The following is an 18,299-nucleotide window of genomic DNA, read 5'->3' as shown; positions in this document are numbered from 1 at the left end:
CGTTTCGTTGAACTTTATTCAACATGCAACCAAGGTGTTGGTCAAATGTTGAGATATTAGGAGCAAAATGATCGTTGTCAGTTGCAGATATGATATAACCGATCAGTTACTGATTGTCATTGACAATTACATTTTAAGTATTAATCGGTATTTTTGTTCGCAATCTTAATTGATGATAATCATCTAATTACCACTTTTTCGGCCAAAAAACAATTCAGACAAATGACCTCCTTTCCAAAAAGACCATTTCAAGTTTTACCTAGAATCACGCTTACATACATACAAAATAACATTTGGAAATAAGGTAACTAGCTCGAAAAAGGTGCAGTCGCTTGACTTTGAAACCACCCAATGAATAGATATTGAAATTCGAGTTCTTTCAGGTGTGTCACATCCGAAAGTGGATACTTCTTCGAATGTCCTTGATAATGTTTTATTATTTGCAGGTAATACATAATGAAATTTCTCATTTGAATTGTGGTTTCTAATATCGAATTAAAAAGGTACTTGAAAACATTCCATCAAAATTCGAATAGGTTAGATCAGGGTTACGACATGAATCATTCGATACGTGGATTGTGTTAAGGGACCACCCAAAAGCAATATGTTTTGAGGCGTATATCTGATTGATTCGAAATAACTTCTTTCAAATGACTTGTTCTCAAGTTTGTTGGAAATTCTTGTCTTTCAATTTCTTAATGAGAAGAATGTTGGACCCTTAACACAAAATGTAGAAGAACAATGATGACGAAAAAAAAAATATATTTTGAGCATTTAAATACCTGTAAATAGGAATTGAAAGTCACTCAAATACAAAGTGGGTACAATGGAAAGGAGAGGAAGGAAGAACATGTCGGAAAAGCTCATTACCAGGTTTCTTTTTCATCTCAGAATTGGCGGAACATTCCGTGATTTAACGGAGGACGAAAACGCGAGAGAGAGGAAAACGTATCAGGATGATGACGAGAATAATAATGATAATAATAATGGTGGTAATGATAACATTAATAATAGTAGTAATAATAATAACAATGATAATAATGATAGTTACATTACTAAGGATGGACAAAAGAAATCTGCAATGAGGACACATCCAACTGCTGACTGTATAAGGCGGCAGAGGGCGTGAAGTCATTTTTTTGGTTTCCTCCCCTTCAAATTGTCTTTAAGGAGCGAGAAGGCTGGAGTGCTGCACTGTTTGCAATGAACACGTACTGTGGGATCATTCAGGTTTGACCTTCTAACGGTCCTTCTTCTAACGGTCCTTCTTCTAACGGTCCTTCTTCTAACGGTCCGACTTAAGGCAAAACTTGGTCGAAATCTGCAAGTTGGGATGCTGAATATGCCTAGGGAGGGACTCGGGATTGACCACTAGCAATATTGCATACAGAACGACCCTCTCAACTACTAGGGAAAATTCGATCGGCTTAAGAAAGGTTTTCGATATCTCGGCGAAGTTATGTTAATATTAGAGAGAGACTGAGCAGCTGCACCCACCACGCCAGAACCTAAAGACTGCAGGAGATTAGAGGTGGCGGCTGCGGCTCCACTGCCCGTGGCTCCGGGACTCTCGGAGATGGTCGGTGACCCCATATGGTGTGGGTCGCAAGGGTTTACAAAATAGGACGTGGACTCCCGTCTGGAACCCACGCCTCCCCCGGAACTCCGCCGACTGGCATAGCCACTCCCATGGGCACTCCCATGGGCGCTCCCACCGTAGCTGCTTCCATAGCCGCCGATCACGTAATTCCCCGCGGACACGGCAGACCCCCGAGAGGATCGTCGGGAGGAACACGCCGAGTTTGAGGCACAATTAGGCATGCTGCCGCCCAGTTGACGATTCAGCTGTAACAGAGGAAGGAATGGTGTCCAAGCACAGAGAGACATTAAACCCAACGAGAAGCAAGCACTTGGTTTGGTCGTTTGTGCAGATATTTGATATCATGTACAGGAAGGAAGGGGTCCAGCAAGGGTCTGGTTTGGTAAGGTTGGACGGAGATCAATAATCTCTCAAGATTTCGAATATGTTGTTGTCGTATTTACAGTACATTTGATGAATGGAAAAACAATCATTGAAGGGTTTTCCCCCTTACTTCTCTGCATTGCATTTTTGTATGCATTAGCGAGAAAAGCTTGGGCAATGAAAATGAGCTTAGTCTTCGAAAGAATGGGCGTTCTATTCATAGTACACCACATGGACGAAGAAAATTGACTGAAGACAACCAACCACTCCATTATTCATGAGCCAGAAGTAGTATGTACTTAGAAGCAAGGCACACTTCAGGTTCCCAAGTGACAATTGTGACACGAAACAAATCATTTTTGTCCTCTCGGTAAGATAAAGAACATGGACCATCGACAATCGTGTGAATGAACAAACAGTTTCCTTCGTTTCGTTCCAAGCAAGCCTGGAAGCCAACCAGCCCGAGCAAAAGTGGAACAATACATATTTTCGGTGAAACGTAAAATTTAATAGGCCAATGTTAACGGTAAGAAGGTCATCATGAGCAATTGTGTCTTGGGCATAACTTGAAATGTCCACCATCATTTATGAGTTGGGTTCTTGTTAAGTCTCTCTGTAATTTCAGAATGTGGGAATTGTGCCAGTTTCGTGCTGATTTTGCTTCCGGTGGGCTTGGATTGAATGATCGAATGTGTTCATTGCTGACCCCAAATTGGGCGTTATTGCGGCATTGCATGGCCCTAAGGCATAGTAATCAGTGCACAACACAAACTGATCCAGTCCATGTCACAAATTTACCATTGTACACAAAAAGAGGGTTGTTGAGTGGAAACAGAAAACGCATTGATTGGGACTTGGTTCTCGAAGATGAGTAGAATGTTTACAAGGGAAAATTGCTCTTGACTCTGACCTTATTGTGGAGAAGCAGCTGCTGCAAATGGAAACCCTCAAGCTGAATTGGGCCCTTGTTCAAAATGTTCATTTTATTTACATCATAATCAGGACCCTGGGTGATCCCAGAATCCCTGGAAGAGCCATATCAGCCGTATCAACCATATCATCAGCATACCTGAGCCGCAGTTGAAGGAGAAAGGAGAGCATTTGAAGAGTACCGACGATTTGCCGCAAATGCCGCCGAAGAATGGCGACGGATGGGAAAGCCAATCGGAGTTCCAGGTGAACTCCCAGGGGAACTGGCCCCTGAGTTGAGCACGCCAGACAATCGTCGACCACCAGGAGCCGTGAGGACGTTGTCAGATAAGCGGCGTTGGCCAAAAGCGGCCGAAACACGCAGATAATTATTGTTCTCGGGCGAAGATCCACCTGAATTTGAGGACACGACACTGGCGGCTGAAATGTGAACTATGTTGTTGAGGCACGTGTCATTGTGTAAGAGACAGGAAAACCCATTTTGTTTTGGCGTTGAGGGTAAATTCCAGACGTTGGTCAAGACTAGTTTGTCTTGCAGTAGTGGTTTTTTTTATCTTAAGTCTCATAGCTTTGCTCCTCAATTTTGTACAGTTTTGAATGCGAATAGTTGTCTGAGCGCAAGTTCACCTAACAAGAAAAATATCTTTTGTTAACAAAACTAGCTCTGACAAACGTCTGGAATTTACACTCAACGCCGAAACAAAATGTTTTTCCTGTCTCTAGTCACTCACTCACTAATAACTAATAAGGCATATTTCATAAGAAGATTCTGCTCTAACTTAATTGGAAGCTGACCAACAATTTCAGTGGTGTCGGGTCAATGTCGATGGTTACTTAATAGGGTGGGAAGCTTGAGAGCTCAGGGGAGAAAAGTTTTAGTTTTGGAGCCTCATTAGCACTGTATGTAGGTTGAGTGTGGCAAGGGAACATTAGAATTCCAGGCAACATTCCTTGGAGTCCAAATCCACTTTCCGTATTAAAACCGGCTCTGCTGTAAGGAAATCTAGAAATGGTGAGCACTTTTGTATGAACTCAATCATCTCTTTTTCTCCAAGACAATGGTTACTTTGCTGACTTTTGCGAGAAAAAACACGCTGAATGGGTGCTTTCCTGAGCTATTTTTAGCATTCCTTTTTATTGCGTTTTACGGACAACACATTGATTGGTAGAGTAGATAGCAATTTTTCTACGTAAGGAATTCCTATGACGATGTTTTTGAGCATTTCCTATTCATTGATGTCATTTGATTGCTCTCTTTCTGTGTAAACAAAATGTCAGAAGGAATCGTGAACGTAGTTGTGATGCTATCCCCGACCATAATTCGTCATTAAAGTGGGCAGTAGATCAAATCCTGAACAACGAACGTACTTGTATAGGATTAAGGTATTTTCCAAAGATGTCCAAATGATCGACAACACCGGAAAGCCGCTCGTGCTTAAAACCAACTAACCATCCATCCACCACGTGGGGTTCTAACATTTGCCTTACAAGCCCAAATCAAGGGCAAAACTCACCTCCGGAGTTCTTCCTGCCAGCAAAGCTGTTGGGGATCCCTTGGACCACTGAAGCTCGCCTCACGTAAAGATCGGGAACGGAGACGTCGTTCGAACTGTGAAGAAGTCTTAAGCGTTGCCACTCCGGAAGTTTGGGGGCATCATCCAATTTGAGTTTGTTCCGTTGATGTCTGTTGGAAGGTAGAGAGAAAATATGTAGGAGTGAGTGATGGGAACAGATGGTGAGCTCTCATTTTCGTCCTATGGGAGCACGTAAAGGGTTGGTTCCCAACGGAAAACAATGAATGACCGTTTTGGTCCAAACCCCCGACGTACTTTTTAGACATTACAATAGTCAATCCTATAGATGGTGTGAGGGATCATTCGTACTTATCAATGATATCGAACATTTCCTGGAGGACTTCATGAACCACCACAAAGTGATCGTAATGAAGTGTGGCTGCTGTACCGTACATCCGTATCAATGATATCGAACATTTCCTGGAGGACTTCATGAACCACCACAAAGTGATCGTAATGAAGTGTGGGATTGACCATTTGAGGGATCAGCAATGGAAGCACCCGAGTAGCCAAGAGATTCACCGACAACCCGTAGCGCTTATCGGCCAACATCATCCGATAGATCTCTGAAAATGCCCATTCAAACAAAGTTCAGTACTGCGGTTGCTCATTGAGGTTATTCTGAGGATATCGCGTCACTTGATTACCCAAGACACGAACAAGCACATTCACATCGTGAAGCTTGACCTCGAACAATAGGGGCAAGACCTCATCAATTATAGCGGGCTTGTCCAATTTATTCAGGATCTTGGAAATGCAAGCCAAAACTGCGAGCACGATCTTGACATCGCCTCCGTTTTGCTCGTAGACGAATCGCGTTTTGGGAAGGATTTCCGCTCGAACAATGTCGTCCTCGAAAAAGTCCAGGATTATGGGAATGATGCTCACAGCTGCCATCTATGTGGTACATACGTACAACGAGAAAGACTTGTTATTCGTTGCGCTCAGCGGAGTACAAGAGGGTCTTATTTCTCAACTTGTAAGAAAGTGCGCTTGCCAACCAACCTGGATTTGTGACATTTTGGTGTCTAAGGCGTGGAAGAGTAAGGGCAAGATCAGTTCGTGGAGGTCGTCTTCGGTGGATTTTTCCAGGATGATTGGCAACTTTTCCAAGAGCGTGACAGAGGCTTGGATGCTCTTGGGATTACTAAAAACTGGCCTAGGAACCGAAATTTCACTTGGATTAGTCTGATCATTGGATATCTTTCAAAATATTTCAAGGCGAACTCTCCGAACCTGAGTGCTGGTAGGATGATTTCAGAGTATTCAATCTCTTCGCATTCTTTAACCATGAAGAGGACGGGCTCTAAAACAGCCGCCAAGACCTCTTGGATTCGCAGTTCCTGCTCCAAAATGGGCCACACGTGTTGGAACCAAAGTTTCTTGGAAAGGAAAAAAGAAACTTTAATCAAAGGAGTGGAACATTACTGAATGTAACCTTTTTCTTGTCATCCCATTCGTCACCTTTTGGAGCTTTATTAGAATATATTTTCGCTCTCTTTTTGACACTGCCACTATCCAGTTTTACACTATATATGCATACCTACAAAATGCGTAACATGACTGTCACGATCTGATATCACATTGAAAGTACAAGGTCCATCTTCAGTCTTGAGAAACAGAACTGCAATTGACAGGTCTTTGAGTCTCGTTGTTCCCAAATAAAAGATGACAATCTAATGTCGTTCTCGAGGTACCTTAAGTTACAGGCAGCTTAAACGAGTCTGGAAGTTTGTTAGAAGGCTGTTGGTCTAACTTTCTGATCGGGAGGGTTTTGAGCTTCTTTTCTCCCAGCTTATTGTCGAGGCGGACAACTAACAAGGCTTTGAATTAGTTGGATAAGACGAGAAGGCCGTCTAACTTATTAGATTACTTGATCCTAAATGTTTTTCACCTTAGTTTCTGTTCCAAGGGTAGTGCCATGACTGGGAGAAAAATAGCATCGTTGTGCCCTGGTTGTACCTTTGTACTTGAGTAAGGTTTTGGAGCATGAAGAACCATGTTCCATGAAAGGTTTAGGGTATTGACAAAATGCCTGTTCGTATGTGTTCACACGCGTAATGCTCCTTCTCCCCCAACATGTGCCTAAATGGGCACTAATCTTGATATGACGGAAACGAAAACAGACACGAGTCCATATATCCATTTTTTTCTCTCTCTCTCTTATCTCCTCGCAAAAGTGGCTTAAACGACGAAGCCGAACCTACCCTGGGAATAAATGGGAAGACTTCTGAAAGAGTTGTCCTGAAGAATTGGGCCTTCTGACTCGGATCCTTCATGCTGATCACATCCAAGAATTGAAGTGCTTGGACGGCTGGATCACTGGAACAAAGAACGATTGAGAACATTCAGATTCCTATACATACCCCTGTACTCTTAAACACATTCATGAAATAACAAAATCAGACTTTGAATATACTGACACATTTGGTTGGGAGATCTCAAAAGAGACGACGAATCTTTTCCAACTTGGATGAATGCTAATTATTTCGCGACTCTTCATTCTAGCCTGGAAATTGCATCACACATCATACATCCTCCACATCTAAATGTCTGGTTTCAATACGAGGGTGACCGGAAACAACGACAATGAATTCAGTTGACGAAGAGCTATGGCAGTTTCATGCGAAAATGTTCATTAAACGAACATTCAAGTTCTGACCCCGTCACCCATTATGGCCTTCATTTGCGACCGCCAAAGCCTCCAAACTATGACAAACTCGATCAAAGTTGGTACGAGAGGGTACCATGATTGCCATACTTTTCCCCAACATAGACGACTTATATATACTTTGCAAAATTCACTCTTGTCTTTTTGATAGTAGAATATGAGTACAACTTATCCGTATGTAGTAGCGAACTTTGACAGATGGTCGAGTTTTCAATATTTACTTCTGAAATTTTGATTTGAATGTCTGTTATCAGATTGCCGTTACTTTGGGCCACCCTGTAGATGAATAATGCAACCACTTTGATTAATGTGATCCATGGTCAAGCGAACAATGAATATTCAAGTAAGTAGGGTTTGGGAGCTTGATAAATGTTTGTGACTCTGAAATCTAACAACGAATTGCTCATTCAAAGTAATATTAGCAACATAGGCGAAAGCCTAAAGGAAGTCTAAAACCGCTCTTCAAACAAAAATGAGAAGTGGGAGGGTAAATGATGCAGTATAACTATACTCTGCGCAAAAATATTCCATGTTTGCTCATATGGTTAACAAGTTACGTAAAGTCAAGTAATTGATCATACGAAAGTGGAGGTACCTTGACTCTTTAAGAGTAGAAAACTTTTGTCTCACAAAACAATACATGCTCATCTGAGAGCGTAATTCTTTCGATCTACGTGGAGAGGAGTAACCATCAATTGGCACAAATTACCTGAAGTATTGCATGAGTGAAAGAAGCTGAGTGCTCGGCCTCTGTCTGGTATCGACATTGACAAGTCTTATTACTGATTCTTGGAGGCCCACCGGGATTTTCGGAAGAAAGTTCTTCACTTGTTCATTGATCTGTGGAGACGAAAGATCCGTTTCTTGATTAATCACTGACAATATTGCTTCATTCCTTTAAAGATAGCTCATATCATGGACAGTTTTTGGATCCTTTTTCTTACCTTTTTTTAAATTCAACATTCACTTTTTAGATCGAGCAAACCCTCAAATACTTTTAATACGGTAGTCCGATTAACAAATTACAGCTGCACTTATTAAGAGTCTTCAAGGAATAATCAAGTAAAGAGAAATACAAAATTTTAAATTACAAATTGTGAGCTCATTGCAAACAATCATAAATTAACTCTTGTTCAAAGGGTTAAAAACAAAAGCATGAAATGACAATGCCCATTGTTCTATTGTTGCCCCTTGGGTTTCAATGGATAGTCAGTGGGTCCTCTCTCTCTTTTTTCCAAAGCCAGTTATAATCTACATTTTTCTCATTCATTGTTCTCTTTCATTAACGATATTACTCACGCCCAGTTCTTTTGTGGGTTCATCTTCCAAGCCTTAAAAACGGACTTTAAGGGCTCTAACTAGTACCAGCTAGTTTTAAGCGGTGTTAACAAGGTACCTACGGTATGTGTAGTTACTGGTTATTAATAAATTCTTACAAAACGTTGAATAGACGTGACATTAGAAAACATGTCAGGAAGCTCTAAAGTTAAAACGGTTTTGGTCGAGACTAGCCATCTTTTTATGCTTTGGAAAAAATCGTTTTGTTAACCATCTTGTATTTAATCTCAACAGCAAAACAAGGATCACTTTCAAGCCAAAATTATGAAACTATGATGAGGAAAATGAACTCGATAAACGACGATTTTACTTCAATTAGCAATGCTGAAATTCAAAAGACTCGGAAATGAAAGTCAATGCGTCAACTAATCATTGCTGAAGATGAGCATGAATGATTCAAAAAGTAATGAAAACTGCTCTTATGAGGATTATGTGATAAATCAATTTGTGCTCTGATTATGAAGTACTCACCGTTCCAGCTTGCTTGAAGTAATTGTTTGTGCTATGATTGGCTTGAATGAGGCTTAAGCCTCCATTGAACACTGCAATCATGAGCATCCCCAAAGAGAACATATCACTTGAGATACTGCATACCGATTTATGTTGAGTTTCGGGGGCTGAAAAGATATCCAAAATCCATATCTCTATTTCATATACCCTAACAGAGAGCTTTACATAGATGTTATGCTCCTTGTTCCAAGAGAGTTTGCCTTTCTTTTTTTAGGACCTGAAAGCAATCATGAATCAAATATGGATCGCTTACCAACAAAGTTGAGGTCTGGCTGAACTATTTTGGGTGCTTTTGTTGTCCACGCTTGGCAAGGTACTTCCTTGCTGTCGATTTCTCCGAGCTTTTCTAGAATGCAAACAACAATCCCTTTTGAATGAATCTAGTAGAATGAAAACCTTGGAAACCGTTGTCAAATTCAATTGAGAGGCTTGAGCGAATACCATACTTTGAAAAAGCCCACTGGTCCTAGAGTTTCTCATTCTGTTCCATTACTTGATGAAGTTCGAGTTATGAGAGGATTTATCAACCGCATTGATTAGTCTAAATGTTTCATTGTTCTTTTTAGGACCACGCAATGCGCATTCAACATCAGGATCCTTTTTCAGTGGGGAAAGGGGGGTATTATTTTCCTTGAATTTACATATGAAGTAACATACAGAACCAATCTAAAATTAAGAGTGCTGCAATGTAGCTCTATGCAATGCTATAAATTGATTGGACCATGAAATGGAGCCTTGTGTGGAGGAAAGCATTTGAATTTGTTTCTGCTTAGACACCTAATCACCTTATAGATTTAGGCAAAACCACCGTTTTTCAAACAAGAAGAACTTCATGTTCTTTAATTATTTCAAACCCATAAGGGGTTCATAATTTGGAACAAGCTATCAGCAAACCCATTTTAGAGCTGCCTCGTGCTTGTTTCCTATCTTGGAAGGATAGATCTAATCAATGACAAAAAAATCAACAACAACAAGCAGATTACCTTAATGCTTTGCTTTTGCCTCAAGGCAAAGAAATGAATGTGATTTTGTCCTATCTGTGGTCCACCATTTGGAGCCCTTTTCATTGCTGTCCGTTTTCCTCTTTAACCCTGTCATTTGGGAGTGTCTACCTCAGTTTTGTAATTACTTCGTTGTTTTTCACATACCGGGTGAAAAGTAGGATTCATGGTTGGTAAGTTGTTTTGATATAGAGCAAAGGGCTGTTTTTTATTTTAGAGAAGATGTACACCCCTCGGGCCAATGTATTAGTGTTATATGTACAGTAGTTTGAGTTTAGAGCCGCGTCTCGCCAGCTACACCAGGAATCACTTCAATATATACTTTTACGATAAACATGATATTAATTCCCTTTGTGCCAGACCCCTTCAGCAAGATCATGAAAAAAAGCTCTCTTAATGGAGAACCTCACTAACAGCGATACGAGGGCTCATTCGAGCCTTTCAGTTCAATTCCTCGCTCTTCTTGTTCTTTGAACTTGAAAGGAAGCATATCATGGTCTGGCATACGGTAGAATACATGTCTGATCATTCCATACTTGTACCGTACATTTCTCAGACGCGATAGGCATTTTATTCAATGTTTTCTCTTTTTACTTGCAGAACCGAGGGTTTGACATAAAGTGAAGCATTATTCGCCTCGAAAAGACCCTTTTCTGCCATGTGAAATGCAGAAAAATCAACAACCCCCTGGAGAATAATTACGCACTCCATTTTCGGCCATTAGAGAACTTCAGTTCCAAGAACGTGCAATTCACGTACAATAGATTCTAGACAATCGAGGATGTTTCAGATGTGAGGTATGAGCCTTAATGACAAAACGGGGCGTGTGAATAAGAACCAATGAATAAGTTATAGTAGCCTGTATCATTCCTGTTTAGTATGGATGGAAGTCAAGACCCCCTATTGATCAATTATACCAGCAAATTTATAAGCACGCATGCTCAAGCAACTTCAAAGTTGCGCCTGAATGGAAATGTGGTAGTCAGTATGACATTTACCAATACTCATTACAACATGCATTTATATTGATTAATGGATTCACGCTGCTTATATTGGCAGTACATTGAGGGGCAACATACGAAAACAAATGGAACCTGGCCGTCATAAATCTGTTTCCCCTGAACTTAGTTGTCGTTATTCATCACCATAAAAATGCTATTACCCTCATGTGAAGGAACCAATACTTGCGTATAAAGCCAACCTTCATTGATCGACAGGTTTCAGTACACCTTGATACTGCCATGGGATCGACAATGACATGGATCATACTGTTACTGGTCGTGTTCCACCAGACTGGCTGTACCATTGTGCCGGAGGATATCGACGATTTCATCGCCCAAGCCATTCTAGAACTAGACCACAAACCCAATCCGTTGACGAGGAGTGCTAATGAAGCTCTTGATGACATAGACGACGGCGAAGATGAAGTGATTGGGGAACAAAGCAACTCTTATGGTGCCTACAGCCGGCACACAGAGTTGTAAGTACTCAATTGGCTCTCTCCTTAATCTAGACAGATTAGGGTCTTCAGTTCCTTTGTCATTTCAGATCCGACGAAATGGAGCGGCGCAATCAAGTGTTCAAGAAAGTAACGGAGCTCTCCGGGAACAAAACGGAAGCTCTGGACGCATTTGATGTGGCTCTATTTCGATTCGACGGAGGCCGACAACTTTGTCCTCACCGACCTCGATGTTCGTTCATCACCAAAACGATCCGTACCTTGGATGGCACTTGCAACAACATCGCGGAACCCACCTGGGGTAGCAGTGGGGTCGCGTTCCTTAGATATCTGGAACCAGATTATGCCGACAAGAAGGGACTCCCACGAGGTGGAACGAAAGATACTGGAAAAGGAGGCAAAACACCCTCCACCGTCAGTTCGTCGTGCATTGAGAGTCGAGACCGAGCCCTGCCCAGCCCGAGGGAAATCACTCGAAAGTTCCATCTAAGTAGAAATCAATCAAGTAGCACTCACTCAGATATGTTAATGCAAGTTGGACAGTTCCTGGATCACGACATTTCCCTGACTCCGCTCTCGAGAGTTCGAGGGGACTGCTGCCGTTCAAGAGATTCCAATTGTTTCCCTTATTCCATTCCCAAGGGTGATCCCACTTTTCGAAACTGTTTCTCTTTCATGAGGTCCCTAGCTCATTGTGAGGATCCTCGAAAAGTGCGAGAGCAGCTCAATGCGGCCTCAGCTTTTGTGGATGGCTCTCAAATCTATGGGGACACTGTGAGCAAAGCCAACTCATTACGTCAACGATCTGGCGGATCCATGCGAATCAGCAATGATGGTTTCGGCCTTCAACCCAGGACTGGATTTGGCGACTCCCGAGGCACCTCTCATCCGATGCTGATCTCCATCCACACCCTCTTCATTCGGGAACACAATCGCATCGTGCGGGAATTGGCGGAACTGGACCCGAAAATGGCTCGAAGCGATGAGACGACCTTTCAATTGGCCAGAAAGATCATGATCGCTCAATGGCAAAACATTGTGTACTCGGAGTACCTGCCTCAAATTCTAGGATCTGCCAATGCTGACAAATTCAATTTAGGTGTGTCGCGAAGGACGATCTACAACCCCAAGATAGACCCGTCCCTGAGGAACGATTTCTCCACCGTCGCGTACAGATTTGGTCACAGTCAAGTTCAAGATTCTTACAAGCAAATCGACACCAGTCGTGCGCAAAGTTTCAGAGACATCAGGCTGAAGGACGAGTTCTTCAAAGATCGAATCGTGGAGGAGGACGGAGGTCGGGGGGTGAACCGCATTATTGACGGCCTTATGGAACGAGGCGTTCAGAACACGGATCGCTTTTTCTCGGAAACAATCACTGAGACTCTCTTCGGTGCCAAACTGGACTTGGTCTCCATTAACATTCAACGCGGACGAGACCACGGTATTCCAAGTTACAACGAGTACCGTCGATTTTGCGGCCTGAGCCCGGCCTGTTCTTGGTCTCAGTCTCCTCGAGAGATTCCGCCTCAAGATTGGAAGAGCTTGAGTGGGATTTACCAGAGCCCCTCGGATATTGATTTCTTTGTTGGTGGGATGGCAGAGGAGCCTTTTGAAGGTGGCGTTTTGGGTAGGACCTTCAATTGCATTGTGGGTCGTCAATTCAGTGCCTTAAAGGACGGAGACAGGTTCTTCTTCACGCATCGAACTGGGAATGGCGTAGCGGATGCTCTCACGGATGCAGAATTCCAAACGATAAGCAAGAGAACCCTCGGAGACATCATTTGTGACAACACCGAGGTGAAGACTGTCAAGAAAGAGGTGATGGTGCTGAACTCAAGCCCCAAATGTTGTCATCAACGCAATGCACTGGATTTGACGGCATTCCTCGCCTCAAGGCCGTAGTGTGGAATGTTCCAAAGGAAATAGCACACGCACTTGTTAATGGGCTGGAACTTTCCCAGCCTTCCTTCTCGATGCTTCTCTAATTCAAACCAAGTGTACCAATGTGTTGAGGCACTTGTTCCATTTAAATGTCTTGGGTGTGTTTCGAATCTGTCACAATCGTTGAAAGTAGGTGACGGGTTGAATACTATATGAGGTGGGGGAAAGGACGGATTCGTCCCAGATAACGTTTGTAAAAAGGTCTTGTAATGTGTGTAATGTTGATGTGGAATAAACTGACTGTCCAGCCACAACCGAGCTAACGGGTATGCGTATGTAGTGCTCACTCACCCAGGAATTCCAGTCCGGCTAGTTTCCAGGTCCCGGTTTTCGAAACGTACACAGAATTGGGACAAATGTTGCGATGAACGTAACGACACGACACGTGGAGGAACGTCAAGGCATCCGTGATCTGGGAACAGAAATAGAATCATCCTGAATAAATCTCAATGCATAATATGAGGTCTCGGCAATGAAATTCGACAGTTCTGCGAGATCTTAACTTCATTCCATTGCTTGCTTTTAGAGTGGATTGTTCATCAAAAATTCTGGAAATTCCTTCCAACTTAGCATCTTTCTAAGCCTTCTTGATAGAAAAGCCTCAGGGAAAAGAATGCGTCAAGAATGTCACTTCGTCGAACAATTCATTTCACAACAAGACATCATGCTGACAGATGAAAGGACACTTTTCCACGCGATTACCGGATTCCGACCATTTGACATACCTGCGACAAGCCATATCGGTGTTCCACATCTATGAAGCTATAATTGACCCTCAACATGGTTATAGATGGCATGGCGCCTCCAGATCCACTCCCTCCGCCCGTGATTGATGGCGAAGACGAGGATCCTGAGTCCCTGGTCAATCCTCCAGGAAATGAATTAGTCTGTTGTACAGCCGAGGAGTTGGAGGAAGATCCTCCTTCCTTGCTTCCCGTGCTGCCCAAAGAAGACAATTGGCCAGCAGATCCCATTAGACCCGACCCATTGGAGCGATCGTCTATTGAAGAGCCCGCAGTGCTGGAACATGGATTAATCGGTAATTACCAACAAGGGTTGGTTGGCTGGCCTTCCTTTGGTTGTGCTGACAACACCAGACACTCTCAAAGGCCATCCAAGAGCTCGATGTCTCTTGTGGATGGTAGGCTGGCAGACTCTCGTAGTCGTTGTGGGTTGTCGGGTTTCATTAAAGATTAACTTCTTTGTTTACCGACTCCGGCATAATAATAGGATAAAAGACAGGCACCAAAGTTGGCCATATTGTTTACAAAAGCGAGGAAAGTTTAAGGTCGACAAAGACCGGCGGAGGACAATCCCTGAACATGATCTTATTTCTTTTGAGTCAACAATTTTTAGTATTAGGCTAATGTTATGTGTGTATGCTTGGTCAATGATGGTACATCTTGGCTCATTGTTCTCGTTGCCTTCAGTTTTCCATAGATTAGCAAAGGTTAAACAAAGTCCATCCTTATATTAACCGTTATTACAGTATGTGGGGGGGTGAGGGGAAATTAGGAGTAGAGGCCAGAAAACTGCCACGATGCATTTTCTTTACTCACCTTAGAATGTTGGCCATTGAGCCAATAACCGTTTCAGATGCAAAGGCCAAGGCGTCTGCACTCTCTTCAGGGCCATGAAGCACTTGCAAGAGCCTTGGGTGTCTGTAACATTGGAGATGTCCAAGACCGACCTTCAAGAGCTCGGTAACTTGATCCTTCTTTTTGGGTCTGTGCAAGCGTTCCACGCTTTTCTTGTCGAAAACAAACACCGAGGCTTCCTGGGAAGAAAAGAACCTCGAGAATTAAATTGAATCAGCGATGCAAAGGAGAGCAACAGATCGTGTTCGCATGACGATGAGGCTTCAATGATAAAAAGTACCAAGGCAAGTCTTATTTCGCGAAACTTGAGATTTCGAGGTTGTCCATTAATTGCTAAAAATGTTCTTTCTTTTCAAATCAGTGCAAAAATATCGTGTAATTTAACATCATTTACACAAAGGCTATGAGAAGCCAAACTCAAAAATATCGGCCATAAGGGTATTCAAGCGAAACAATGTGTATTTTGCCCATTTTTCTATTGTATTGGGGACATAAATCGCATTCAGAAATATTTGTCAAAATAAATAGAACAGGCAAACATTGAACTCGTTGTCGCTTTGGAGGAGGTTACAGCTTGAAAGCTATTTGCAATCGAATTTTGACATGACTGTGTCACGTTGTTTTTTACTTTGAAGTCGTTCAATGGCATGTTGGTCAAATACTCGTCTATGAGGACTGTTCCCTTTTTATGCCTGGATAAAGTTAATAACAGGTGGTACCACGGACATTTGACTAATTTCAAAGACAAAAAACACACATTAGTATAGTATACTAGTGTTCTTTAACTTTTCAAATTACAGGAAAAAATCCCTACCAGGCGTTCCCAATTCTTCTGAACGAGTGCATCATATCATTTGTCTTGTCGATTTATTTCTCTGTCTTACCTTTCCATCCAATTTTCTTCTAGCCTCGTAGATTTTCCAAATCCCTTCTGGTCCTCCGCTAGCGTAGCACCGATTCACCTCGAAATGTTGAAGGATAGGGTTGTTCTCCAAGAGACGGGACCCGCTTTTTCCCTTGGAAAACATGTTTTCTCTGACTGTCTCACGTACTTTCCTATTGTAAAGGTACCAAGGTGCACTCTCTGGTTTGCGTATGTTAAACAATTCTGCACAAGCACAAATAGTGGAAATGAGCTTCAGCTGGCTTTCAAGGTTCAAATGAGTTGTGGAACATCGACTGACTGAGTGCCACTTCACCTGGTATTTGATGTGAGGAAGGAGACTCAATGAAGAGATGGGTACTTTGTAATAAATTGCTGGAGTCAGACATTGAAGTGGAGAGAGATGTGCCAGCCTTGATCTTTGCCCTGAATGAAGGAGCTTCGTTTAGGTTGGAACATCGTGGTATGTGGCGGGATCAATGAATTCAGATGGTGGATCACAGACCTCGTTCGATCGAGATCAAAACTAGCTCATCACTTTCCACTTGGATTAGAGCCAATTATCTCTGAATTTGATGGTCGGAGAGGGACAATCCAAAATTGGGATTTATTCCGGGAAAAACGTGAGGAGCCGTGAGAGTGTTTTGTTTAGATTTCTCTGAAATGGAAAACGAAAGCATCACTGTAACGCAACTAATTCCCCCATGGTCAAGAGTGTACATACAAGTGTTGGTAAAGTTCAAGATAAGAACTTATAACGAAAGCAAAGGATGGAAAAAGCACATCTTGGCAACAAAAATGTTAAAGATGACTGACCAAAACAGGAAAATATTCACTTGAAGTCTAGACGCGGATGCTCTTTGATTTGAAGACCAAATTTTGAGACAATAGCTGATTGAGGAAAACGGTCTGAATTGTATATTCATTGAAGTATTCCACAACAGATGTTACGAATAAAAAGGCCCTCGAGTCTTTGAGTGTTGGTGCGGTAAGCATGGCCTGCGAAAGCATCATTAAATGAAACGGCTAAAGTGAGCCCATTACGTTCAAAGCCAATAATTTATCTTCGGGAGATGAACCATTCGTCTTTCTCATAACAGTTTCCTCCCAGTAATTGTCCATATTGCCCATAAATGGATGGTCAGTTGACCCACTTTCAAAGTTCATGCCATCTCATTGTGCCATTATGTACTGTATGAGTAAAGTGCTTTAACTCACGTCCCTTCCTTCATGTTCCTTCAGTATTATTGCATGCTATGAGATTGTGATTTGTGCACGACATCAATGATTATTTCCAAAGGCCACCAACTTTCGAGTATGGGTGTTCCACCTAGTTTACGTTTGTTGTCTCGATCTCCAGGAATAACATGGTGTGGTATTTACATGATTGATAACCAAAACAAGAGAGGATGCCTATGAGCACATATACTCTATACCAGCCAACGAGCAATTGTTGCTCCTGCTCCTACGTTGGAACAGGGATTGGTGAATGGCCTGTTGCATTAATGTGGCAAACAATGGAACAAAGCCTCCATGTTTTCTTGATCTTCTATGGACAGACCTGGCACCAAGAGAACATAACAACAAGAAATGCGATAACTTGGAGAGAGGGAGAGACAGAGCAAATGTACGACGTAACAGGCTTGGTGGATTTCAGACAAAAGATCGCACCAATCCCGTTCAATAAGAAAAGTCCAAGTCATGAAGAATGGCAACTGTCCTTTCAAACAGGGTAGAACTTGACGTAAAACAACACTCGTGTCTCAATAAATTAAGAGGGAAAACAAACACTCACGTAGTAATTTGAAGACTGGTTGGCAATTCAGACTTGCCGTTGTCATTGATCATTGACGACTCTTCTCACGCACCTCCATTGGTTCATGTCACTGTTTCTCGCATAAGAAAAGCTGGGCCACGCTTTGTTGTCCGCTCCGCGTGGATCACTTGTTGCTCCCGAAATTGACTGTTGAACCTTTGAATTCCGGACTGTTTCAAATCTGAGGCGAGATCGCTTAACTTGTTGCTTCGGCGAGTTATGTTGCTGTCTTGCCTCGCTCGCAATCGGAGAGCCTCTAAAGTTTGCCTTGGTTTTTCTTTCTTATTCAGGCCTCTCATGCTCAAAGTTGAGAGAGAAATAGCGCGAGCAGGCGAGCAAGCACGACGTGGAAACTATTAGGACACCCACCATTCCGCCGTAATGGCTGTGGCTGCTTCCACTGGGTCCTTATTCTTCTTGGATTCGTCTGTTTTCGAGCGCCTAAAACGCCCTTTGGTCCTCGTCCTCGCAGTCTCTGGACCATCTAACAAGGCTGCATTGTGGTGGTTTTGGGCGTCTCTCTCTCAATCTCTCACACACTTACCTTACTCACGCTCAGAGGTCTCTCTCTCTCTCTCTCTGTCCTCTTCTCTATTCTTTTGCTTTGAGGAA

General features: G+C 42.6%; 3 protein-coding genes across 3 annotated transcripts in view; 1 reads left to right on the top strand and 2 right to left on the bottom strand.

The window, feature by feature from the left end:
• Positions 1-745: 745 nt before the first annotated feature.
• LOC131885521 (uncharacterized) lies at positions 746-18,181 on the bottom strand. Its single transcript, XM_059233586.1, has 18 exons — positions 17,667-18,181; positions 16,188-16,529; positions 15,873-16,096; positions 14,950-15,167; positions 14,116-14,410; positions 13,682-13,802; positions 9,240-9,332; positions 8,948-9,093; positions 7,848-7,978; positions 6,675-6,789; positions 5,704-5,849; positions 5,473-5,626; positions 5,115-5,364; positions 4,856-5,033; positions 4,408-4,577; positions 3,033-3,313; positions 2,874-2,894; positions 746-1,845 (listed from the first exon to the last, which is right to left on the bottom strand). The coding sequence occupies exons 2-18, from the start codon at positions 16,258-16,260 to the stop codon at positions 1,408-1,410; spliced, it is 3,054 nt and encodes a 1,017-aa protein (XP_059089569.1). The 5' UTR covers positions 16,261-16,529; positions 17,667-18,181; the 3' UTR covers positions 746-1,407.
• The window catches only part of LOC131885520 (stromal membrane-associated protein 1-like), a 49,537-nt gene continuing 31,983 nt past the window's right edge, over positions 746-18,299 (bottom strand). Inside the window, exon 4 of the mRNA XM_059233585.1 lies at positions 746-1,287. Within this exon, the coding sequence (XP_059089568.1) occupies positions 1,271-1,287 (17 nt within the window). The 3' untranslated portion in view covers positions 746-1,270. The remainder of the gene's footprint in view (positions 1,288-18,299) is intronic.
• LOC131885514 (peroxidase mlt-7-like) lies at positions 11,544-13,640 on the top strand. Its single transcript, XM_059233577.1, has one exon. It carries the CDS (start codon positions 11,546-11,548, stop codon positions 13,349-13,351), a length of 1,806 nt encoding a protein of 601 aa, XP_059089560.1. The 5' UTR covers positions 11,544-11,545; the 3' UTR covers positions 13,352-13,640.

Source organism: Tigriopus californicus, chromosome 8, assembly GCF_007210705.1.
Source record: "Tigriopus californicus strain San Diego chromosome 8, Tcal_SD_v2.1, whole genome shotgun sequence".
Lineage (NCBI taxonomy): Eukaryota > Metazoa > Arthropoda > Copepoda > Harpacticoida > Harpacticidae > Tigriopus > Tigriopus californicus.
Note: the sequence above shows the minus strand (reverse complement) of the source record. Positions and strands in the feature narration are given on the sequence as shown.

Bases quoted from the DNA above. Each gene is read 5' to 3' on its own strand.
- LOC131885514 (XM_059233577.1), top strand. From the start codon at position 11,546: ATGGAGCGGCGCAATCAAGTGTTCAAGAAAGTAACGGAGCTCTCCGGG.
- LOC131885521 (XM_059233586.1), bottom strand. From the start codon at position 16,260: ATGTCTGACTCCAGCAATTTATTACAAAGTACCCATCTCTTCATTGAG. The intron at 5,365-5,472 runs GTTGGTTGGCAA...TGTACCACATAG, and splicing joins CCAAAATGTCACAAATCCAG to ATGGCAGCTGTGAGCATCAT. The intron at 5,034-5,114 runs GTAATCAAGTGA...GGGCATTTTCAG, and splicing joins TGTGCTTGTTCGTGTCTTGG to AGATCTATCGGATGATGTTG.